This window comes from Protomyctophum parallelum, assembly GCF_964188405.1.
Source record: "Protomyctophum parallelum genome assembly, chromosome: 11".
Taxonomy (NCBI): Eukaryota; Metazoa; Chordata; class Actinopteri; order Myctophiformes; family Myctophidae; genus Protomyctophum; species Protomyctophum parallelum.
The window spans coordinates 37,400,658-37,426,926 of NC_139707.1; the positions used below are offsets into that span (position 1 = coordinate 37,400,658).

The 26,269-nt window shown below is 39.4% G+C and overlaps 2 protein-coding genes across 4 annotated transcripts; both read right to left on the minus strand.

Annotated features, from left to right (window-relative positions):
- Positions 1-319: 319 nt before the first annotated feature.
- On the minus strand, positions 320-4,816 carry ube2al (ubiquitin conjugating enzyme E2 A, like). The gene is made up of 6 exons (XM_083776455.1): positions 4,634-4,816; positions 2,879-2,959; positions 2,259-2,284; positions 1,778-1,867; positions 1,604-1,692; positions 320-1,076 (listed from the first exon to the last, which is right to left on the minus strand). Exons 1-6 carry the CDS (start codon positions 4,675-4,677, stop codon positions 948-950), a joined length of 459 nt encoding a protein of 152 aa, XP_083632581.1. The 5' UTR covers positions 4,678-4,816; the 3' UTR covers positions 320-947.
- Positions 4,817-5,622: 806 nt separating this feature from the next.
- On the minus strand, positions 5,623-25,954 carry ankrd10b (ankyrin repeat domain 10b). 3 transcript variants are annotated; one of them, XM_083775901.1, is made up of 6 exons: positions 25,614-25,954; positions 24,233-24,385; positions 23,262-23,353; positions 11,466-11,743; positions 8,603-8,710; positions 5,624-6,306 (listed from the first exon to the last, which is right to left on the minus strand). In XM_083775901.1, the coding sequence occupies exons 1-6, from the start codon at positions 25,809-25,811 to the stop codon at positions 6,059-6,061; spliced, it is 1,077 nt and encodes a 358-aa protein (XP_083632027.1). In that variant the 5' UTR covers positions 25,812-25,954; the 3' UTR covers positions 5,624-6,058. The 3 variants fall into 3 exon arrangements, with proteins under 3 accessions (XP_083632029.1, XP_083632027.1, XP_083632028.1); XM_083775903.1 differs by lacking the exon at positions 8,603-8,710 and having other exon boundaries at positions 5,623-6,306; XM_083775902.1 differs by lacking the exon at positions 5,624-6,306 and having other exon boundaries at positions 7,024-8,710.
- Between the last annotated feature and the right edge of the window lie 315 nt (positions 25,955-26,269).

The following is a 26,269-nucleotide window of genomic DNA, read 5'->3' on the forward strand; positions in this document are numbered from 1 at the left end:
TACTGTCGAAGTGTCCTTGAGCAAGACACTGAACCCCTAATTGCTCCCGATGTGCTAGTTGGTGCCTTGCATGGTTTCCGCTGCCATCGGTGTATGAATGCGTGTGTGAATGGGTGAATGTAATGCACAATCTCTGTAAAGCGCCTTGGATAAAGGCGCTATATAAATGCACCATTTACCATTTTGAGTGACTCGAGTTTCTTCCAGCGGTGAAATGTCCCTTTAATCGACTTGGCTACGTGATTAGAGTCCCTTTAACATATGAATGAATTTTACTTTACAAGTGCTGGGAGAAAAATTACGCAGGGAACAACAAGTGCAAAATCTGTACATAGTTCAGATGCATGTTTTTTATATACATGATTACAGAACAGAACATGAATACACTCTTTCTGTCATGCATGTAAGAGTTCACAACACAGTCAACACATGGTTTAAAGAGATGGATTAGGGTGAATTGTAGTCCAATATGTTCAGGCTGCAAACTCCTAAAGAAAGGTGAGTGGTCAGGCAGGAGTCCAGAGAAAACTACTTTTGAAAACGCTTTACATAAAAGACCATGGGTACAAGACTGACAAGGACCCATTGTGACTTGTTTATACATCTTGCCAATTCAAATCCAGTCTGTGTGATTTTTTTTACAGCAAGATAACACAGGCATTCATGTCTGAATGCCCAAAATGGTCCTTACTGACAAAATATTTCAAAGGCAAGATTGAGCACATACTTCCCCTGATAGACTGAAAAAAGAAGTGATTATAGAGGGGGGTAACACTCCCAGCAGGTAAAAAGAAAAAAAAAAGTTTCTATGAGGGGAAGGTGAATGTAAAGTGCATAAAAGCTTAAAATCAAATTTGTGAGGGATCCAAAAAATTAAGAGGTACTCCACTAAAACTTGCAGCACACACACGCTCAGTATTGAGAGCAGCTACCCAGATTGTGTGTGGTCAACTGTCTCTCCAGCTCTGTTCTACAATGGCTGACACTCGTTTCTCATACTCCCGCTTGTTCTCCTGATACAGCTGTGCTGCCTGACTGTTGGCTGGACTGTTTGGGTTTGGTTCATCAAGCAGGGACTGGGTAAAAAGATAGACATGATGATACATTAATATATATATATGATACATTAATATTACAACCATTCTAATTCTGCCTATGCGGTGGATTCTTCAAATGCTTTCAATGGGAACAGAGCATTTATTTATCTTTTTGTTTTGAAATCCATGAATGGCAACAGACTTCTCCGTTCCCACTGAAAACAGGGCAGAATCATAGTTCAGTGTGACAGCACCCTAATACAGTTGTTTAAGATTTGGGCATTTTTCCTATTATTTAGATAGTATAGGCAGGAGGTTGAGAGCAGAAAGAGGAGGCATATGTCTAGATTAAAATTCTGGTCCTGTAGAAAGATTCCATTCAGTCAAGAATTAGACATCTCCAGAATTAGACAGGCCATCTTTGCAGTCATTTGAATTTCAGTGCATCTCTATGAGAATTCAGCAGATAATATTCTTTTCTCTGATACAGACCCTTTAAACTACAGTAATCATGCCTTCCGCACTGCCTTAATTATATATTTGTCTTCTGTATTACCATGACTCACCTGGATAGAAGTAAGAATAGAGGATACATCATAAGTGGGACTCCAACGATTCTGAAGAATGTCCAAACATATACTGCCATCTGCATAAACTTTAGATGAAAAACAAATCAGCATCCACTTGTGTAATAAGTATGACAATTGCACCGATGGGGAACAATATGAAAACATCCCTACCATTTGGATGGAACATCTTTGACACAAATCGTACTGTTGGGGGTTTGTTGGGATATTCTTCTGTGAACTCTACTGTGAGTTTAAATGTACCTGAGAAGAGAAGAGCACACCACAGTCAAGGAGTGATATTTAGTGTATACATCATCAGATTAGCGTGCTGCTCAGTGACCATTTAGAGTTGTCAGTTTTAGACTTGCAATTAAATATACTATATTTTATTGGTTTTCTTAAAATACTACAGCAAGTGTTGCAGTGTTCTGCATAGTTTTGGTGGTTTCCATATGGAACAAGTTGTGTGTGGATGCATTAAAAAGAATCTCCTTTCAATATAAATAAGGTATAAAACAGGAAAACCCACTGTAAAAATGGTCTTTTTGTATCACCTTTACATGATGCAAGTAAACGGTTTTGTTCATGTCAAAAATTATACAGGGATTATGATAGAATTTTGGAAGTTACAAATGTCAAATAAATCACTCACCATCCTCGAAAGGTGTTCCTTCTGGACTGAAGAGTTTACAAACAAAGACCGCATTTCATTAGATGATTCACACTAGCAGCAATTACAGAATTACAACGGGAAATCTCCATCTCTATAGACGAATTCAGAAACGGGTCTCATGGTCGCAGCTTACGTATTTCCTGTAGGCGGACTCGACGTAGCTGCGGGGTTTAAACTACAGTGAACGGTAGAGTGACTGATGTTAAGTCTGCCTCAAATGTTACTCTTTTACCTGCTTTTTACTAACTAACATAACAAAGATGCCCAGAACATCGAGATGAACCTGTGTAGTTTATGGATGCTCCAACAGTAGTGGCAACATTCCAAAAATTATAAAAACGGAATGTCAAAATATCCACCGCGGTAGCTGAGACCAGAGCCATTGAGTAATGGTTGAGACGAAGCAGTGAAAGGTCCTGAAACATACATAATGTCAGTCTTACCCAATACCCAATCTTTCTGATTTATGAACGCAAGGATGCCGTACTTTATATCTCATACTTTAAATGCTTAGTATGAGGTATAAAGTAGAGCAGCCATGAGACCAGTTTTTAAATTCGTCTATATACACCATCTTTGGCAATGCATGAACTTCTTACCCAAATATGACAGCATTCCACACCATGATGTTGTTTTCAGATGGGGCACCACTGACACCAGCAGGAGGGTCCTCTTGCAGCCTACAGAACCACCAATGACAGAAAGTATAAACCCCACTGTGGCACCATACTCAATACTGGCTCAGTCTTTGCTTTACCTTCGAAGGACGGTTTTTCAATGTAAAGGATGCAGAAATGCATTTACATTATTTTGTATTATTATCAAAATATCACTAATGTTAGTGTCATGAAGAAGGGAAAAAGGGATCTTTAAGTTAAGTTTTGTTTTATATGAAGTGGAAGCTACATTAACAGTCCTCTAGTCAGAAAGTCAATACATTATAATAGTCTACACAACATGCTGGAAATGTGAAACATTATATTAACATCCTTGAGCTGTGGGGGAACTGCCAGAACTGGATGGTGGAGATTCTCAAAACTGAAACAATATTGGGTATGACATTTGATTTCCACCCCTTAAAGGAAAGTCGATACTCAAATAGAATTTAATAATCCAGTAGGGCTGGACTGTAACTGAGTTCTGCTTTACTGATTTGATTAGTTTATTTACTTCAGAAACAAATCACTGCAGCATAACACCATCATGGCACCACAATAGAATTGTAACCTCCAACAAAAGGTCAAATTGACAAATATACAATACAAACTAATCTTCCGCATGGTTTGTGCCATGTACACATATCAGCTAATTCACATGTGACATGAAATGTTGCACAACTTGTAGTCAGAGCAGGAGGACTGGCTGCTAATGTTTTAAACAAAACAGCTCAGATCGTTTCAATACTTCAAAGCCCTGTTCCGAAGGGCAGCCCAAATGTGAAATTCTATCCAGATGGATTCAAATTTAAAATTTTAAAATGTATTTAAAAATCTGTTTCTATGAGGTTGTATACGGTTCCATCTGCATAAAAAAACCCAATGAGACTCCAATATGGATAGGCCACAATGCATTTGGGCTTCCATTCTGAACAAAGTTCCTTGCTACCTAAAAAGGTATATTGCACCTTTCTTCAATTGCTTGGGCAATTCAGTTTAAAGGCTAAAAACTATAAAGCCATATAAGACCACGATAAGTATGCCCAGGGTGGATTAAAAGGAGTTTTTGTAAACCCATAATGATACCGGACAGGCGGACACAATATGCCGTGTGTAATTGTGTATGTATACACTATAGCCAATTATAAAATGTGTTTTGTTTCACACTAGCCAGGACGGTAGCTTGCTCTTCACAAACACGCAAAAACAAGAAATGCAAATCGAATCATAAACATTTCCAGTCATAGTGGCGTCAACCAAATCAAAAAACATTTCCAGTAATATTGGTGATAACCTCGTTTTCACAATACTAAGTTAAAAGTAGTTAACAAGGTACTTGTCCACAGCCATTTAAACCGTAGCCTGCCAACAGGAACTTAGCCAACTAGCTAATAATACAATGAAAAATGACCGCTTGTTGCCCACCTCGCTAAACATAAACTAGCCTACCACAAATAAACATAATACACGTTTACTTGGAAATGGGTGTGGGTATACATATGCAGCCACCGAACAAATATTAAGGGTATGCGATACATTATCTACAGTACACGGTGTTAAGTTTCGTCCAGCCATAGACCTGGCTCTCACGGTAGCTGCTACTACTTAGCTTAGCTTCGTTAGCTGTTTTTGACACATCACATCACACCGCTGCCTACCAGCATCATTTAATTCCTGGGGAAAGATCGACCGACTCACCGTTTAAAATCTCTCATAAGCCGCCTTCTTGCTGGAGTTGACATTATTTAATGTGTGTGCTACCTAATGTACAATACGCAGATGTTTCAGTAAACTTATTTTTGATCAAATAAATAGTAATAGTATCGATGTTTTCATATACACCATCACAGTGACACAATTATGCTTGCGCTTCTCTTGCGTCGTCGGGTATCTCAATAATCTCGGCCTGACGGGCCTGGCTAGCATAGCTAGGTACACTGGGCGATACCACTTTGCAAATGATGTGAGGGGGTATACTGCCTCACAGGCCATTATATATTTCACACCAACCCGGTCCTCTGATATCAATTAGCCATATGATTGTTTGAATAAACAATATGTGCGAAAATATAACCCAAATAATGGGTGAAATAATTGTAATAATGGTAAAGGTATTTTGATAACGCATCACCCGCTCCCCTCCGATTCTCATTTGAGAAGGCAGCAACTAGCAGGGGGCGTGGTGACAGTGACGTAATGGCTGACAGGCTGTGTGTATTGTGAAGTTATGATCACTGATCAAGGTCGATACTATAGTACACCGTTGGCTAAATTTGTATTGACAGAAAGGTCACAGGTGACTAGACATGTTGAACTTGGTTTATCTTCCACGAGTGTGCGATAGATAGACCTGTTTCCCCTGTAGTTCACAAGTTCAAATGACTGTAGTCGGATTTGTAGATGTTAGATGTTATTTTCGGCGCGCGACACCGTCGTACGACAATGTTGTGTGTACAACAATTTACTGAACCGTTTTCATGGAAACGTTGACACTTATCGACAGTTATTAACAATATGCTTCTTTACATAAATTATTTAGAAATATGTTGTGACACTCACCACACCCCATGGCTTTAATAAAGTAGCCAGTAAGCATACATTTATAAATTAACAAACTTGATTGCAATAACAATCTGTAGCCTATGTTTTTAATTGCTTATTTTATTAACATCAAGAAACGCATGAAAGGAAGAAAGTCAAAATGCTTTCTAGCTGACAACCATCTGGAAATGGAGGCATTACATTCAGTACACAGGCTTGATCATTTTAATGCCAGAGCTACATTTCAACAGGTTAGTGAGTAGTACAAAGCTATTTACAGCTGAACAAAATTTACATGGGGGAAAAATGCATTTCATTTTTGCACCCTCACCATGTTTCTTTAGTAACTCAAAAACAGAAATCCACTTACAAGAAGACTTAATCACAAAACTGTAGACATCCATGGTCAAAATGGGCCTGCCCTTTACAACAATGTCATGAGGAGCTGACTCATTGACAGGATAGCTTTAAGGCAGACAAATACTCATTTAGGCTTGAATGATTACATCAAGGCAAGCTTTAGCAACAAAAAAAACAATAGGAGCCTATCAATGAGATTCTATCGATGATAGGTAAAGGACCTTATGACCCATGGTAAAGAAGCATTGTGCTGAAGAGAGCATGGTCATAAAACTGCTCCGCTGTGACTGATTTCTGGTGCTCCACTTGGCTGCCTGCATTGCCGTTAGAAATAGTCTCAGATGTGTTTGTGTAGATATCTTGATGGTAATGCATGATGTCCGGTTCCAGTGTTGGGTCACACCCGTTTGGGACTTGGGGTTTGCAATGACCATTTAAGGGAATATCTTCACCAGGGGATGCACCTAATGCTGAACATAAGACAGAAGGGTCAGACACTTGATACAGTTCCATTTGACTGATTTAAGAGATCTGAACCAATTCATTGTGATCCCAGCTCAGAATACAAAAATGAGAAAACAAAAATGTTTTGCACAATTATTCCATAAGGTCTTAACAGGCTGGACTACACATGCACAATACCGTGGCAGTCTTTGATTCGACTCATTCTTTCCATTAACATTTTAAAACACACTGAAATATCTCAGTGAACCCTCCTAGTTTAGACAAAATGATCAATACATTGCAACGTAAACTCCAGAGAGCCTTATGTAATTGCACAAGACCAGGCCATAGACCTCGACTGCAATAGCTGATCTACTTTCCTGCCCTGGCTGACATACAATCAGACATATGGCACACTGCCCTAGTTTTGCTGCTCTCCTGTTGGAGTGAAGAAAAGCCAGAGTACCACGCAGACATCTGCATGTGGCATAAGCCAGTGACACACCAAAAAGGGGGAGCTTCAAAGGCCTACATAGTACATAAGTTAAACTCGCTACAAGGAAAAAGCAACTGTTGATTTATTCACAATAAATAAATAAATACAATAATTAATCTCAAAATAATTACCTGATTATCTCAGATACTTTGAAAATTCAGAGATTAAATTAAACAGTCGGGTCTTGGAAGTTGCACGAAAACGCATGAAAACACAACACAATCAAAGCCCACCACAATTATATTAATTCAAATTAGTCAACATTTAATGAGGTTATTATTAAATACAAAACTAAAAATTGCTCATTGGCAAAAAATTCCAATTTGTACCAACAGTAAGGTAACTCAACATTTAAAGCTGAACAAATAGGCACCACCATTAATGTAAGAGAACAGTTTGCCAAATGGCACGAAGCAACTAAAGATGATGAATGTACAGTATATTATCTGGTACTATTCAAAACAGCTAATTCAATTTGCTTTTTACTTTAAGAACAAATGCATTCAAATTGCATTGAGCAGAACCATTGATTCAGAACTGCTTGTTGTGAATGGCCAATTTCTAAAGAATTCTATCAATATATGGTTATACAGTAACGTGCTAGGTACTGTCGACATTCAGGCCTTTTCTATTACAGAGTACACATCCATTATTCACACCACACACAATCAACAATATAGCACACGGCTAAAATGGATACAAAGGAATAGCACACAAAAGCCTCCCAGCGACTATATGTCCTAGTACATCATACAGTATAAAATCTGCACAGTGAAAATGTTTATACTTTTCAAGCTACATTCATGTTATGCTTTGGCATAAGATAATTATTTAATAAAATATAAAACAAAATAGTAAGTATTAAATGAGAGTAGTTTAACTAAATAAGAGCAGAGCAGAATCAAATTCTGTTCCAAGAAAATGCTTGCCTTTTCATTTTGGGGAGCGAACACATGTACTGTCATGTCATGTCATGTACTCCAACAGAAGGTAAATTATAAATTGATCTCTCTAGGTCTGCACCAGCACTGCTAGCACTAGTACACATCCTTATGTTGAGATTATTGGACGATCACTCAACCATCAGACAATGAAAAACATCTACACAGCCTCTGATTTGTCGCCCAGCCTCAATTTCTCGTCCTAAAGCAAACATGACCTACATTCACAGTGCTAGGCAGAAGGGTGTCACAGGAATTCTGCTCCTCTGTGTAATCTAGGACATCTTGCTGTAAAATTGTGCAAAACAACATTTATTCCCTTCAAATGTCTAATTTTTTTTAATCTACATTACAAATGTAGGGAACTAGGGATTGTACAAGAACTTTATGTATAAATTTGAATGTATCAAAGTTACCAATAAACAATACTTTTCAGAATACCCTTTCCACTAAAATCTCAGATAGCATAAAAACAGCAAAATCTACCTCTACACCAACTCCAAGAAAACATATGCCACTATGTATACAATAGTCAGGACAAATGGGAGTGTGACAACATAAACTGCAATTAAACTTTGTTGTGCGCCAGTCTCATGCGCTGAAAATGAGATGCATTAGGTTGTAGATCTTCCACTTTCGGCACGCAACACCTACGCTCAACAAAGTATAAATTGAGCAGCACACAATAACCATTCCCCTAGAGGTAGGCATAAGAGTTGGTGCAGCGACACGGAATCTGCATTGAGGCCACAGTGATGATCTCCAGCTCTTTAGGTGGAGGCCTTGACCTTTCTGCTCCCCCCTGCTCCTCCCTCTGGTCTATGGGACCTGGCCCCTGTGGTGGAGTAAACCCATTCAGCCCAAATGTAAACGGTCCTGGCCCACCTGAGCACACAGTGTCTGTTGATTCCATATTCACACATTCCATCTGGAAATCTCCAGCACCACCAAGTGGCCCATTCCCATTCAGCACTTGTGAGGGTATATCCAAACCTAAGATTCGACAGAGAGGAACGAACAGAATTCATTGGGATGTTGCAACAGAGGGGGAGCATATTTTCGACCGACATATCATTGGTTCGAAGGAGCATTGGTCCGACTCAGGATAGGGTTGGGGGTTAGGTTTAGGTGTGCTGCCCCGTGCTTGCGGTTATGTTTAGGGTGAGGGTTTGGGGTAGGTAGTCGATCGGACCAATGGTATGTCGGACCAAAGTATAGTCAGTCAATATTGCCTAATGCAACAAATCTCAATGTAATAGGTCATACCAGGTAATTTCATCCATCTCTTAAAAGCAAGTCTTTTGCATTTGCGCAGGAGAAGACCAAATGAGGTCCCGAACTAGGCTTGAACGGACCGAAAGAAAACTCCGCAGTGTCTTCAAATGCAAGAAAATAAATAAATCAATGGGAATTACAACAGCGTTAGAACTTCATTAGCATAACAAGATAACATGATGAAGGTCTAATATACTGAAACGTATTTCCATTAAACATTTTTTCTTACATTTGAAGAGTGTGTGCAGTAGTTTTCTTTCAATCCATCTCAATCTGAACTTTCTAAGGAGGTCGGAAAAGTCAGTCTGACTAAATACAAAACAAAAAATAAAATTGGCTGATTAAATAGTTTCAGAACTGAAACAGAACTGAAGACTGAAAAGACATGCAACCCATTGTTCCTTACTCTCTCTCTCACAGACAGCATTGTATTGCAGTCTGGTTAAACGAACAACAGCGGATTTCACAGTAGATCACGTAGGCCTATATTAACACCATTTCTGCCGGGATTAATTAACAACACGGCAGGATATCGTGCCGTTCAACCCTTATTTTGAAGATCCAAAACACCGCGACCGGATGTTGTGTCAGCTTAATGGTGTGTGTTGACTCTCGACCGGACGTTATTGTCTGCCTGGAGCATGATCAATACTGGCGACGGAGGTGGGTGGATCCTGGGCGTTAGGAACATGGCGGACGAGGATGTAATGCGCGAAATACGAACAGAGGAGGACTCAAGTGGAAAAGAGAAGAAAAGGAAAAGGAGGATTAGAAGCTCTAGAACCAGTGAATCAAGCGAGGAAAGAGTGGAACCAAGCGAGGAAAGAGTGGAAGAGAACTATGCGGTTGGAATCAGAGTGGTCGAGAAAGTGGACGGGATATTTAACAATCGGCATACAGTTGCTACGTTTGTTGGATAGGAAATAGGGGAGGTGAAATCGGTCCGGGTCGCAACGAGTGGGATAGTAGTGATAGAGTGCCGGTCAGAGATGCAGAAGAAGAAAGCAATAAGAAGCATAAAGTGGTTTGATGGCTATGAGGTGCAGTGTTTTGAGCTGGGGCAAAGAGCAAAGATGATGGGCGTTATAGCTGGCGTGCCACTCTCAATGGAGCTGGACCCAATTCTAGAGCTGGAGGGAGTTACGCAAGTCAGGAGACTGAAACGTTTCAGAGACGGGGAAAGTGAGGATAGCCAAGCTGTGTGCATCACGTTCAACGGCCAACTACCAGAGAGAATATACGTGGAGTATGTCACCTACAAAGTGAGACCATTTGAGAGAGGCCCCCTCAGGTGTTTCCGCTGCCATGCATATGGGCATGTTGCGGCAGTCTGCAGAGGAGCTATGAAATGCAGGAGATGTGGGGAAGAGAAGTGCAATGGGACTTGTGAGGAGAGGGAACCGACGTGCATACAATGCAAAGGAAACCACTACGCGGGGGCAAGACAGTGTCCAAAAAGAAGAAGGGAAGAAGCTGTGAATAAGGATAGAGTCGAAAAGGGCATCAGTTATGCGGAAGCAGTAAAGAGAATGGAGGGAGAAGGAAATGAAGGGCCGACTGGAAAAAGAGAAACGGAGGAAAAGACGAAGAGAGAGGAACAAACCATTTGCATGGACAGGAGGCAGTTCTTGGCGTTTATCGCCATGGTGATAAACTGCGCAGTAGAGATGAAGGGAAAAACGGAACGGATCGTGATGATTTTGGACGCAGCCAGGAGATTCCTCAAAATAGAGGACGTAAGTGGAGAGGATCTGGATAAGGTGCTGAGGGAAGGATTTACGCCAACCCAGGCCGCTGGGTCTGAGCCATAGGGGGACTAAAACTGAACGGATTGGGAGCACTGGGTGGGCACTTATTTATTTGCACCAAAGGAGATATCCAAATATCACCCTGAACTGTGGAGGGCAGTAATACGCTAAAGCGTCTACACTGCCGGAAATCCCAACAGAAGAAGAAGATCAATACTGTCCGGCGCCATTACTACGACCGCCAGGCTCTGTGCAATAAGCATTGTTTTGACCAGAAATGCCGCCTGGCGGGAGGGGCATTTGGAGACTAAAGCGACTGAAAGCGTGCGTGCATCCAAAAATGGCGAAGCCCAGGGTCCAAGCTAACAACAGATAGCCATCCGAAGCTAATATGCGAGTATACTCACATTAGCCCTTCCACTAGATCGGATTAAACACATTTATACAACTGAATAAACATAGGCTACGCATTTTGGCAGCGTCGCTTCCCGACAAATAACGCAGGCTATTATTTATATATATTTATATTATTATATTATATATACTATTATTATATTATATAGTATTTTGGCGGGGAAACGGTTAAAAATAAATTATCTGAGCTTATGATTCGCATTTTGTAATGCTCAATGAAGTACACTCGAGAAAAATAATCATCCTGCTATTGTTCCCACCACACAGGCACTACACACTTAAAAGATTCCATTAGCGGGGCAACAACCTACCATTAATTCTTGCCTTCTTGTTCTGACTGACATCCATGCTATCAAACGACCTCTTTCTGTTGGGCACCCCATTCAGGAAGCTCCGTGCCTGGACTGTGGGCTGAGAGTGGAGCCCATTCTGACCACCAGTGGCTTTCATGAAAAACTCATTGAGCTGGGTCTGGGACTGAGCCAGGTTCCTCTGCAGGTTCTGAGCATTGGAGAGGATCTCTGCACACTCCCGGAAGCCCTGGGCATGGGCCAGGTCAGCAGCAGTCAGCCCAGTGGCATTCCTCATACTGCACAAGAAGACAGAGTGTTAGAGAGACCCCCCCCCCAACATTGTTTTGGCACACGCACGCACGCACAGTCACAGTCTCACACACACACACGCGCGCGCGCACACACACACACACACACACACACCCGCAGACACGCACACGTACACAAACTGCCTGTGCTGCTCTATGCTCTCATAACCTCGTCATCTTCATTTGATGACGATTGATCCTTTTAGATCATTTTCATCTTCTATAAATATCAATGAAATAAAAATGTGGACACAATTTCCAAAGTAAAAAAAAATGGAAAGGAAAGGTCTGCTGCAAAAGGGTATGATTAAGGGCCTGAAGGAATGCGCCAGTTTAAATCAGTACGTGACATAATCTGAACCTTTGAACAAGAATGCGTGTTGATTTCACCAAAAGCAGATGGGAGTGAAATCCTTGCAGAGTGCTTCACCTTGTCTGAGCAAAGGCTGTAACATGAAGGACGATTCACCAGGAGGGAAACACGCCAAGCATTTTGCACATCAATAACACCTCTGAAGGATATGTGCACACGATTCATGATGACAGAGTTGTCGCAGTGTTTCTTGAAGTTGCGAGTGTGAAAGGTGTACAAAGTGATTAAATTACAGTGTGAGTGTCTGATTAATGTTATGTGCAAAGATATATTGTATAAAATGTTTGTGTAGTGTCAGATTATAAAAGGAACAAAATGTTGAAAAAAGGTCAGCGAGGCTGGCCATGGAAAGTTTAAGAACTTTCCAAGAAACATGTTACAACGGTGTATTCTCTGCTTCTGTAAGACAGTTACAGTCAAAAGCTTCATAAGAAATTCCATGACATCCATCATGATTGTTGAGAGGGAGAAGATGGCATGTGATCCCCAAGCATCCGAATCATAATGTCTTCTTGGCCTATGTGGGATACACTTTGCTTGGATGCTGATAAACAAGACAAAATAACATTAATATAAGCTGACAGAATCCTCAATATCATCATATATTAATTTGGATTAAGTTGTGCGCATAACATACAGTTGAGTTAATCGTACCCGATTGCAGCAGGTGTCCTGTGGTAATTTGGATGCAATTATGAATGAGCAAACACCAGTGCCGTGAAAGTGATCATTTTCATCACTTTACCCAAAAGGGTCTTGATGACATTTTTAGATTTCAATGCATTTTAGTCAGTACTGTGCCAATGTCACCGAGTATACTAGTTTTTCCATCATCAATGTTGATACGGTAAGACATTAAAGAAGGAAAGCTAGAAGTAGCCATATTTTATAATTATCCATTAGTTAAACTATTTGACTGAGGATAGTAGGCAACCTGAAAACACAACTGCACTTGTTCTGAAGCTAATGTCAATGCATTCTGTTGCAGAATGAGTTTCTGGCAAAACAAGTATGTCTTTGTCAAAGAAACAGGGCTGGGCTTCTGGCCCACGTGTCTAAGCTTTCCCCTCAGATTGGAAATGACTGCGTTAATTAATGTGCACTATGGATTCTGCAGGCCATCTCAGAGGGCACTCAACTAAAGGGAAAAGTGTTGACAGAGCAGTTTCTGATGGGAATACACAGTAGAAGTTCTCAGTGTTCATTTAACCTGACAGTAGACACATGTAATAGATTTGAATGTGTATGGAATAGGTGTTCTGCAATCTACAATGGCATGATTCAAAAACAGGTTATATTCTAAATTAACCTGTATATAAGTATATAATAATTCTATATTAAACCGAGTGACATTGTCATCCATACATTGGCATCAGATATGCATCTTAAAAATGGTAACCGTTTGCTCATTCATAGTGTTTATAAACTGTTCTTATCTAAACAGGGTGCAAAACAATCCAACATTTTGAGTAAACGGTGCACATGAAAAAAATCTGTAGAATAAAAAACAAAAATCACACATTAACTTGCATACACTTCACCCGCCCCCAAATTAACGCTTCCAAGAAGATAATACGCTTTGTAAAACTCAAATACAAATTATTTTTGGTGAGCTAGATAGACAGGTCTCACTCTAAAGGAATGGGTAATCTACTTATTCAAATAAAAGTAACATCATTGTTTTAATTAATTATTCTAGTTCATTTTGCAATAAAGTTTTGAAATTGGAATGGTTTGGCTACAGAATGTTACGTCAAAGTTGTAGCAATTGTGTTCGGTTTCCTTTGAGATAAATATCTCCGGTACTTATGAATTGAGTACAAAGGACCACAATGGAAACAAGCCCCTGGGGCTTTTTATTATAAATTTTCCTTTTAGCACAACCTTTGATTGTACTACCAGTGTATAAAGTATTCAATCGATGAAATATTGTTTCATTTGTTGTTTAAATGTTAATATAATTTAGGAGTCAAGAAAACTAGTTTTGTTCTTTTGACAGCAAACACATTTCAACAGATCAATAAATTCACCTTATACAGCAATGCTGAATGAATTGTAAGAGCCACAATGTGAATATATTATTCACAGCTTTTCCATTAGTCCAACTAGTTAATTTCCCTTTAATTTGATCAATTTTGATCCCTACATAACATTAAAAGAGTCATGAGATGACCATGTAACCTACCTACATTTATACCCATTATGAAAGGTATGTAATGCCAGAGCATCTAAAATCTAGAAAAGTATTGCAAATATCTAAACTGTAATTATATACATTACGTTACCTTCTCTGTATTTGTAGAGCCTACAGTGCATACTGGTAATTGTGACCGAGCTGGATTTTCCCTGGTATCTATTCTTAATACTTGCTACTTTTAAGGCAATCACTACGGTGATCTAATGATAATAAACAATAAACTCCTCTTTCTCTATCTTTATCTTGTTCAGCCTTTAATATGCTCTGCAACCAGCTGCTTTAACAACCCAACTTGCCCTCAGGGTCAAAGTTTTATCTTAGAAAAATAGTCTGCATTCTGGACCATATTCCCATGGATATTTATTAATTCATGACCACCAAAGCGTCTCCTTTGTTGGCAAATATAATACATTTTATGGGAGCAGGATCCAGTGTGAGTGGATTCTATTTTGTGTTCTTCTATCCAGCACCTGTTTTCATTTTGATGTGCATGACATACACATACATTTGTAGTTCACAAACCTTTTGTACAAAGTTTTATCTCATCTTATTAACAGTTGGGGAGTGATTCTCAATGTCTTGGAAATGTCATCCAGTTAGTGAGAAGGGGATTCTACATGAATTTGAAGCAAATAGAAAGATTCAGTGCTTCCAGAATTGATTCAAACCTTATTGTTAATTATTGCAAAGTACATACGAAAGCTCTCGTCTTCTATAGCTGTAGATCCACAGCTCTCTACTACTTACATTGTTAAAACCAAACATTTATTCCTGTATCATTATTTAAGATACCTAAAGTTATATTACAATACACTGAACAGCTCAAATGATAATTCCTTTGAAGTGAGGCCTGAAATCTGTGCATTTTTCTTTGAGAATTGATATATATATTTTTTTCTTTTGGTATACCAATTAAAAAGGAAGCGTTAATTCTTCGTAAATGCCTGATATGCTTTGCTTTCAGCCTTAGGCACACAGTATCTTCCCTTGCTATCCTCTAATCTGCCAGAGGAAGCCTAATATCATGCTACACATCTTGAGACTCACATGATTAAACCTGTCCACATAAAGGGTTCCTATGGTTAGTTAACAAAATTAAAAAACAAACGGTAAACAAAACAAAAAAATTGGAAAAACTGGATACAGGAACAGTCATGGATAATAAGCAAAGCATGCAGGTCTAAAATCTTTAATTATTTTGTTTTGATTCATAAAGTCCTAGCATTAAAACCAATCACCGCAAGAAATACCTCAACAGTTTGCCAGTGTGTCGATAGGAAGCGATAGTGAGAACACTCAATGCCACAACAGTGCAGCTATCCCAGGGAACGGGGCAGACTCTGCAGTGTCTATTCTCCCCCTTTTCTAGGATTACTTGAAAAAACCAAGTCATTTCGAATTCAATGGTTGCAAAACATTAAGACGTACGTTTCTGTTTCTGATAACAGTACAGAAAAGTATATATATATATATATATTCTTTTTTTCTTTTTACTGTCACTTTCATAAAGGAAAAGGTGACAGATTAAGATGTCAAAACAGACTATGATATCATTGTATTGGGTTAATACTGTAAGTGACATACAAAATAAAACAGTTATTTTCTATGAGGCGAAATATATTGCACAATACAATGACAGTGAATAATAACCATAGCAAGAAGATGATTGTTAGCATTAAACAGTTAATAATATGCGGCTGTGCCAATCTAGCCTGTCTCACTGAGCTGCTCTAGGCTTTGCTAATTGCACTGCTCTACCCAACTGCACACTATGCGCAATTCTAGTTTGTCCTAATTTACTAGTGAACGACCGTGATACTTTGAGGCTCATGACACCAAAAGAAAAAGGAATTTTTTCAACAAACTAAATATTGTTTTACACAGTAATATTACCAGTGCACGCAGTCTACAACGTTTTCATGGATGTTTTGATTTAAATGTTTTCTTTTATAAAGATAAGTTTGTGAATATTTGATCTGAAATTCCATTGGCAGCCAGAAAGACAAGGCCTGCTCTTGAAATAACTTGCCTACCGATAGATATCTTCTGGAATATTGTCAAGAAGTGGACCTCTCCTCAAGGGTAATTTCTTCAAAGAAGGAACACAAGCAAATGTCCAATTGATCATAAGGCCAACAATGTAGGAAAATAAATTGAGGGACAAAAGGGAATTTCTTCAAAAAAGGAACACAAGAAAATGTCCAGTTGATCATAAGGCCAACAATGTAAGATCCAGGTGGGGCAGAAAGTGAGAAAAGCAGCATGTTCCGTTTGTTATTTCACTTTTCCAAAGTCTCTTTCAGTTTTCTCTTCCACTAAATAAATATAATGCTGTTGCAGTGAAAATTTGCTATGCTCCATTTTCTCATCTTTTCAGATTCTACATGTGAATAATTCATGTGCTGTACTAACTTAGGACAGCACAGCAGTGTTGCTTGCTTAAGCTTCAGGAATTTAGAGTCTGTATGCAGAGTTTGTACTGAATACTGTATCAAGGAAGCTGTAGTCTTCTTTTGAGTTCTTTAGATGTTACAGATCCTGGGAAAGAGTCAATCCATTTCCTGCATTGGAAGGGACTGAAATATTGCCATCACTGTCAGTTAAAATAATAGTGAGTTGACAGAAAGAAAGCAGTCATCCTGCTGTGGACTAAAGTTCCCGGAAGAGGAGAGCATGAGATCGGATCCAGGATTGAAACGGAAATAAGGAAAGAGTCCCTTTTATTGGCAGAAGAGGGTGAAAATGCAAGAGCCAAATTAAATAGACGGCACTATCAGGGGCTCATATTCAAAGTCAATTGGGGAACAGGCCATCCCTTTCTTAAAGCAAAGATGTCCCACTCTCCCAAGCAGGATCAATTTATATTTAGCTTCTATGTGATTAAAGAAAATTAAGATGAAGTCAATTCTGTATTAATATAGTGTGATAGATGTAGCATTTGAAATAAACTTGCCATATTTAAAATAATTGAGCCTTAATCGCTCTGCTTTTTAAATGTAACCAATACACCAATACACTCGCCTTTTTGTCAAAAGTACCTCAATGTGGCAACTAGATAATGATATTACACACATCTGAGACTATAAAAAGCTATATTTATATTTGTGAACATCTGAGTAAACCTGATGTGTATATTAGTTAGAAATATAATAAATGTTTATTCCCATCATCCAACTCTGTTATCAGAATATAAATGTAAAAATGAATAAACTTGATACCAAGTAAGTTAGTAAGGAATAAAAGCTTAGCTAAGTTCCCTGACATGGGAATGTATGTTAGGGAACATGGGGTATTACTGCATAACTGTGGGGCGGCTGTGGCTCAGGAGGTAGAGCAGGTCGTCCAATGATCCCTTGGTCGGCGGTTCGAATCCCGGCTGCTCCTGTCCACATGTCGAAGTGTCCTTGGGCAAGACACTGCCTCCAATGAGTTGGTCGGTGTGAGCTTGCCACCATGGGGGTGTGAATGTGGGAGGACGCTGGCATCGACTGTTCGCCGCTTCACCTCCTGAATGAATGAACCATTGTAAAGCGCTTTGAGCACTTGGAAAAGCGCTATAAAAATGCAATTAATTATAAATGAAATAAAGTCCAATTTGAATCATGGTTGGTCTACTCTATAATGTATGTTGTTACCATGACCTATTAAAGCAATTTAGTTTCGAATAATTTAACATTGTATTATTAGTAGGACTTTGCAACCGAAAAGGTGCTGCTCCTGATAGTAGATGCTTTTACATAGCCTTTCATGAATCGCAATCAAATATAGCAGAGCTTTATGAATTAGGCCCATTGTTTTAATATGACATTCCGAGATTTCCAACCATAGTCTCGGCTTGTCGACTTTCTGAAGTGCAAGATTCTTCATTTCCCTGAATCACGTCAACAGTGGAAAGTGGAAAATAAAGCACATTCCCCAAGAAAAATATGCCAGCATCGAATGTCCGTCAGAATTCATTGACCCATACTTCCATTCAGTGAATTTGAATAAACTAATTTCTCAGCATGGTCCTTTTGGTATGATGAGTATAATGCATGGTCATAAAATGTACTACTTTTCTGCAGCATTTATTATGTGAATATTACATTGTCAACACCCCGTCATGGTCACTGACCTCGACTACGCAGATGACATCGCCCTATTCTCAAATACAGGAAGGAGAAAGGAAGGAAACTACTACCGGTACTGGCAGTAGACATGGAGTGCAGGAAGATTGGCCTCAAGTTCAATGCCAAGAAAACAAAAAGGTACCGACAGTCAAAAGGACAAAACCATTGCCACTGCGGAGGAGACAGTGCTTGAGACAGTCGAGGACTTCAAATACCTCGGGCCTGGACTGCTTCAACAGAAAAGGACCTGAAGGGCCGGAGAGTACTTCCCTGGAATGCCTTGCATGGGAGAAGACCTTAAGAGGCGGCTGTTCATAGCTACTGTGGAGTCAGTACTGCTGTATGGGGCCGAGACATGGACCCTCGCAGCACAACAGGAAAGAGCCCTGGATGGAGTCTACACAAGAATGCTACGAATGGCACTAGGTGTCACATGGACGGACCGCATCAGAAATGTGGACCTCTATCACGGTCATAAAGTCAGAGAGAGAAGGATGAGGCTGGCAGGGCACTGTGTCAGGCAAGTAAATTGACTATGGGAGTCAACCCAGGGCAGAGCCAGGAGGGGCAGGAAGCTCAAGAACCTGATGTTAGAGAGGAGAGTGTGGAGGGCAGCGATCCAGGAGTCCCAGAGTTGGTGTTGGCTAGACCACACTCTCACATCGGATGATTCGGATCGTGGAAATGTGTGCATACTTACAGCTTTTTTCTGAAAAGGTACATCCTTAAATTTGAACATGTACTCACTGCCCAGTTTTAGCTGGTTTCAGATTTTTCCCTTACTAGTTGTGTAGTTGGTTAAAAACGTCTATTAAAAGTTTGTCTCCTTTTCTTGATTATTTTTTTGTGATGGAACCGGGGAGGGTGGGGTATACTGTATGTGGGGTTCTATGTCTTTATACTTGAAAACCCTATAAATAAAGTTCATTAATTGTTGCGCATATACAGTATGTAATTATTATTGAGAATCTATGTTGTCATTTAATTTAATTCTAAAATTGAGTGTAAAATAAAAATAATAATAATGTCATGAGCCTCTTTCCCACCTAGCTGGCATTAGTTTCTCATCCCAGCATTCTCTACATTCCTGGATCATGAGCTACAAAGGAAATGGCATGATAACAAACAAAACAATTTCTGCAGGAAAGAAACACATTACATCATTTGTATTACTAAGTGTTATTCAACAGTTGATGACCAAATGCACATTACCTCCACTAAATCAGTCCCGATGCATGTATATTGCTTTTCTAATTAAAGCCAAGGCTTATTAAATACAATGTCACCTTTGTTTACAGCGTTCCCATGAACAATAATTGAAGCTAGGCTTCCTCTGACACTTTTACAACAGAATTGTCATTGATGAAGAAAGATTTCTCCATTTGCCTTTCAGCATTCTTCAATGAAATAAAGGGATACCAGAGACAGAAAGTTAACAATGTAGGATAGGATGAACCTAGTCTCTCAAGACAGACTGTTGCCTTCGAGGAACAACAGGGGAGGCGCTGTTTTCCCGAATATTTGACGATGGGATTCTCAGATTGGGATGAACCCAACAGATTTTCATTAAAGGGCCACTTCACCCCTTTTGCAACCAGATCTTATTTTAATGATGTTTGAGAGACAAGATATTCCTGGGGTTTCTATGTGGATAATATGTGTTTTTAGATATTTTAGTATTTCAAAGTGTCCATGGGTCCATGATGTCATGGACTACATGTTGTCTCAGTAAGCCAGCCCTCCCCCTATCCACAAGGCGTGAATCTCGTTTGTGTCCGAGGGCATAGGCATGGCTGAGGCATGGTAACGCCCCGCCTGCCTGTGATTGGCCTACCGACACTGCCCGTCTTGACTGTCCTCCGAGACGCGAGGTTACTCCGTGGTGAGAACAAGAGAATGACAGCTTGGCACAGCCTTGTAACTAACTTGTAAGTTTTATTGTTGTAGAAGAGGCAAACTAATATTGTGTATGCCGTTTGCTTTGATTGAATAATTGATTGAATTGTTAGTGTTGATTATCGTGTATTAATCTAATTATAGTTAACTAATACTATTACACTAAAAAGGATAAAGATGAAGGGAAAATACACATTGAAAACGCATATTACCCACATAAAAACCCCAGGAAAGTGTTTCTTGTCTCCCAAACATCATTAAAATAAGATCTGGTTGCAAACAGGGTGAAGTGGCGCTTTAAGAATATCAACAATGTTGACATTCTTTTCATCAGTTAGTGGATTTGTCAACACAAACCTGGTGAATATTAACAGAATTGGCAGAATATCCAATTTCAGCATCTCTTTCACATTTTTCTCATTTGCAAATTGCAAACAGCACAGTTTCACCTGGTTATGACAATTACTGTCCAAGGGAAGACCGTTAGCTACTTACTGTAGGCGAAACTCGGTCTGAATTCAACACAGTGCCAGCCTGCCAGGACACTGATTTTGTTCAGATGAAAAGGCATACATAGTTCCATACAATAATTGAATAAAGGTCAATTAAATGCAGTTGTATATTAAGTTATACACAATTGCATTTAAATCATATTCACAAATAAACTATATAAAAGCCTGTGTTATTTATATTTTATGTAAACAAAAGGCAAAATAGACTGATATCTTACAGTGATGGAGATATGTGTGCATACATGTATGGAATGGAAACTAAGGTAAAAAGACTTTACAAGAATATTACTTTGTTTAGGCTAACCTTATTCTGAGCAGGTTAGAAGTTATTTTAAGAATTTACCGTATAAAGAGTCATCAATTATTCAAGATTCATACCACAGGATTGGTGGGTTTTGCATCATTATGGTTTTGGTAATGCAAAAGTAAACTACAAACATCTAGTTTCTGGAGAATTCAGACACCTAGAGATACAAGTCTGTAGGTCCAATTGAATCCAAATCTATTCAATTTATCACAATCTGTAGGCTGGCCTTTTGATTTTCTTCAGTTTTGATATTTTATTTTAGAGTTTTAGAAAATACAACCCACCGCCTTCTTTTTGTTATGGCCTCACAGGCCAAGGTTATGACACTACATTAACTGTCTACTAACATGCAAATTATTAATTTAACTTCTTAATTATCAACAATAAATAATGCATCTCCTATTCCAAGCATGTAATTGTGTTTACAATATGAATAAGAATTGAATCATTTGTTAATAGACTCGCCTTGTTTATGGCATATATATATATATATATATATATGCCATAAACATATAGACAGGCGAATAGCCATATCTGATTTAGGGCACGGTCGCACCAAATTTTAATTCTACCTATAAGGGCGGATTCTGACAATGCTTTTCAATTAGTTTGAAATTGATTTTAATTATTTTAATTATTTTTTCCAGAAATCCGTGAATAGCCAGAACTGCATTGCATTGTGCATTCCCATTGAAAAGCATTGGGAGAATCTACCCTCATAGGTAGAATTAAACTTTGATGTGACCAGAGTAATCTAGTAAGAGAGTGGTGAGCGTTGACTCCCGTATCATTGTAACAATGGAATGCGGAAGTGCTCATTCTATCTCAATGGGATAGTTCCAGCCATAGGAGCAATGTTTGGAACTATAGCCCATAGTTACCCGCTTTGCGGCGAGATCAAAACGTGTCGCTACTCTCCTACTCTACACTCTGGGTGTGACCATGTTATCTGGTAAAGAAGTATCCTAAGAAGAAAAAAATCAATTGCAGTAAACTGAACAGAAATGTAGCCTCTTCATTTGGACAATGAAATATGCATACACTGAGGAAATGTACATTTGGTCACCAAGTCCAGCTGGACTGCCCAGCTGTGTATAGTGTAAGATACTAACAAAAACAAACTTTAACAAAGACCATGCAACATGGCTTACTTTTATAGAAATAAAAAAAACATTGGTCAACCTTTACATTAAGTTGTTCTCTCTTAAATGTTGAATTTCAACTGTTTTGACTTAATTGTCTGATATGTATACATGTTTAATACATAATGGCAACACAGCATTTCATAAATATGTGCCAAGTGTAACTAACTCTATAAATCTAATTTGTGAAGTAGTTCTTCATGAATTCAAACAGTTAAGTTGTTTTAACTGTAAATGTTATTACACACAGAGGACAACTTAATGTGAATTGTTGCAACATTAAACAACAAGATATATCACGTTTTCAAGGGAGCCCCACCAAAATTGCTGATATTCATCAAACAGTTCACCTTGTGGTCAAATTATTTCAGTACTAGGCAGGTTTGTTAATGTACCAAGCATTTTGGCTGGTACTTGTGTGAACGTTTATTTAATGGTGTTTTGCATCCTGTCAATCATCCTATGGTTAAAGAATCTTGACTACACACAATGACTGTGTGACCAACAGTATCAAAGTCTAAATGGGAGAGAGTAGGACTCTATAGTATATACAATTGGCAGGTAAAGTGCCTTATTATTGATGGCCTGAATCCGAGCTTCATATCAATCTCTCTTGGCCAACCTCATTATACCACATGTGTACACTATATGTACATTAGCCTACATAGAATGAAAGCCTGTAGCCGTTTGAAATTCCAGACTTAATGTATCATCTTTGTGTGGTTCGCATATTTCAGATTATTTAACATATACAGTTTAGAACTTTAGATTGCTATCCGTGAGAAGAATGATTACGTGCATCCCTAGATCTACCTACCGCACAGTATTACTCTAGTCTACAATAAACACAATCTCGTATTTTCATTTTTTGCTTACGTTTTTGGTGGTGATCCCTTTTAAAGGTGTGGTTGAGATGTTGTACAGAGAAAAAGAGAAAGAGGACACAGAAGAGTGCTGTAACAGGACTTACTCAGATTTCGCTCCCTGAATCAAGAGAGCGTTGATGCACTCCAGACTGCCCGCACGAGCAGCCTTGTGGATGGGCGCCTCGCCCACATAATCCTGAAAGATGACAGAGATCATCGTCATGCAAAGAAAAACATATCGCTGTGCACAATAATAAAGGGACCAGAGTCTCGAGGGGGCAATCAGGATGTGACCGCAGCCTGGACAACACATAATTAGTAAGATGGTTGAAGAAAAAAAAAAGAAAACAAGAAAGTGAAGTGAGTGAAGTAGACAGAATTTTCAAGACACTCACTACTCTAGTTTAAACAAAAAGAAAGGTAGGCCATGTTGCGTGGTTCTAATAGTAGATGGCTCTGGATGAATTTAAAACAAAATAGGGTTAAATAATAAAAATACAAAATGTATGTCGTCATAAAAAGAATGACTCAAAGTGATGTAATCCCTGACAAGGAGTCATTATGTACTTGTGACCTACTACTCTGAATACTCTCAGCATTGCGAGGAATAAAAATGTATCTAGCCAAAAGTGGCAGTTATGATGAAGAATATGAAAATACACAAGAATGTAATTGGAAAAAGCTCAAATCTTGTGGATACGTAATCTGAATATAGGTCAGATGGAGAAGACAGCGGTATACTATAGACTCAGAGGTTAACTTGTGACATAAGAGTTAAGATGACCCCCCCACAGTCCATGATGGGATCATGTTAAGGATCAGCCTCAAAGCCTGCTCATTTCTTTACTCTTGGCATGTGCATGCGACACGTCCATGTGTGAATCCACATTTAGGCACTGATTTTTGGGGTAAAGGATGTCACTTATAGCTGTACCGTCTACCATTTATCCATGTACTGTGCTCACTGTTAATTTAACCTCTGCACCGCAGCCTTTACATTTATTGTATACATGTACAATTACCATTTGGATATAAAAGTACCAAAGTTCTATAAGCATCTTGTGTGGTTATATACCTGTCTGTTGATATCAGCACCAGCTTGCAGTAGCCATAACAAGCACTCAGGGTGGCCCCCAAAGGCAGCGATGTGAGTGGGTGTCTGAGCGAACCTGGAAGTCATAGCATTCACACCACAGCCCACCTGGACCAAACGCATCACACACTCCAACTGTAACAGAAAAAAGTGGAAAAGTTATAATTCATTAGCAGCCATAAAGTGAAAAGGTTATTGGATGTTAACGCGCTGATTCAATCAAACAAAGTATTTTTATTTGTACAAATACAAAGCAAAGACTAGACGTGCATTTGTGTGTGACAGTGTGTGCCCCATAAATGGATGCTTCCCTGGTCACATTTTGTGATGACGTTTGTATTGTGTTGATCAGGGTAAATTCAGTCCATCACCATCAGTCATACCGTCCATTATCAGACTTGGAATAATTTATTGGGTGAGTACACATGCCGTGCAGAGCAGATTGAAGGCCTATTCTGCAGTTTTAAGGTCGGTAGTCACTTCACCTTTATCACCTGGAAAGTTATGAATAGGCCTTTATGCCGCACATGTCACGCTGCTAACCGCGAGCGGAGGGGACCGCTCTTCTATGGCTGTGTATTACATCATGAAATGTATGTAAGATCACATACATTCTAGGGCTATATTTTCATTATTTTCTGATTGAGAAGGCACTGTCGTTCAGCATAAATGCCCGTCCAAGTCATAACAATTACTAGCCCCTCTCGGAACCCTCCGTAAAGCTGCTATCTGGGTCTCAAAAATGTCAGAAACTTCAGTAGCATTGGGTTCTGCTTGTAGGGCTAAACAATTACTAGCTCTTATCCATAATGCTCTAACTAATGCTCTAACTAATGCGTTGCATCTATAAATGCAACGCATTAGAGCTATGGACCAGAGCTAAACAATTACCTATCGGGACGGATCGTCCCATTTGCCAATTACCAAGACAAGAGTATTATTCATACAAATATTTAGGCTACTGTGTTAAATAATCACTAATGCCCGTTAATTTTTCTTTAATCATGTGGAATAATTTTGAAGGACCATTGCCAAACATCTACGTAGCAGCAAGTTTATTTAGCAGGGTGGCGAGCTTGGCGTTAATTGCCGCCTCACGTATAGTCACTTGCCTGTCTAGTTACCGAACGATGAATGGTCATCATCATTTTTTTAATTAAATATAAAGATTCCATTGAACCGCCAACGGCAACGCCTCCCTTTTCTGCGTGGTCCGTCTGCTACTGCTGCTAATGGCGAACATACCCGGAAACCATTCCAAATGCATTATCCTTTTTTTGGGGACAACGAACGAACGTTTAACTTTAATAAAGAATAGTCCACCGAAGAGTACGGCCGTGACTCTATAACATAGTATAGGCACCTTTCCAAAATGCGCAGCCCAGTGTATTGGTGTCCAGCCGTAGAAGGTGTCTTCCACAGCCAGGTCAGCCGGGTTTGTGATGCACTGAAGGAGAGAAGACAAGGCACCGACGTCCCCGTCTCTGCAGGCTCGGTGCAGAGGGAACCGAACATTCAGTACCTCTTCGCTCGAGAATCCAGATTCAACGCCCACCGACATTATTACAGCCCCCAAAAATACCACCACAAGAAACAAGGTGATTGTTATAGCGATAGGAGAACAGAACGATAGCTATTGTTTTATATTCTGTTGTTAAATTATGCCCATACGCCGCCACTAGCCTGCCGTGCTGTTTGCTTCTGCCTGACAACACAAAGCAGGGCAGCACTGTCTGTCTGTGGACTGGAGTGTAACTTGAGAACCAGTAAGTGAGTTGAAAACTCTGGAGTGGATTTCTCTTTCACGGATTTTTCGTCCAGATCAGGGGCTGACACTATAACAAAAAACTGTTAACTGTGACTGAGTGGATTGATTGATTGATTGATTGAAATATTTATTAACAGTTTGCAGAATTTACAGTAGGCCTACATTTCAAGCACAAACTCAATACAAAGACTGTTAACTGTGAGTGGACGACCCAATTAAGCATTACACTTGTTTACAACAGGGTCCACATT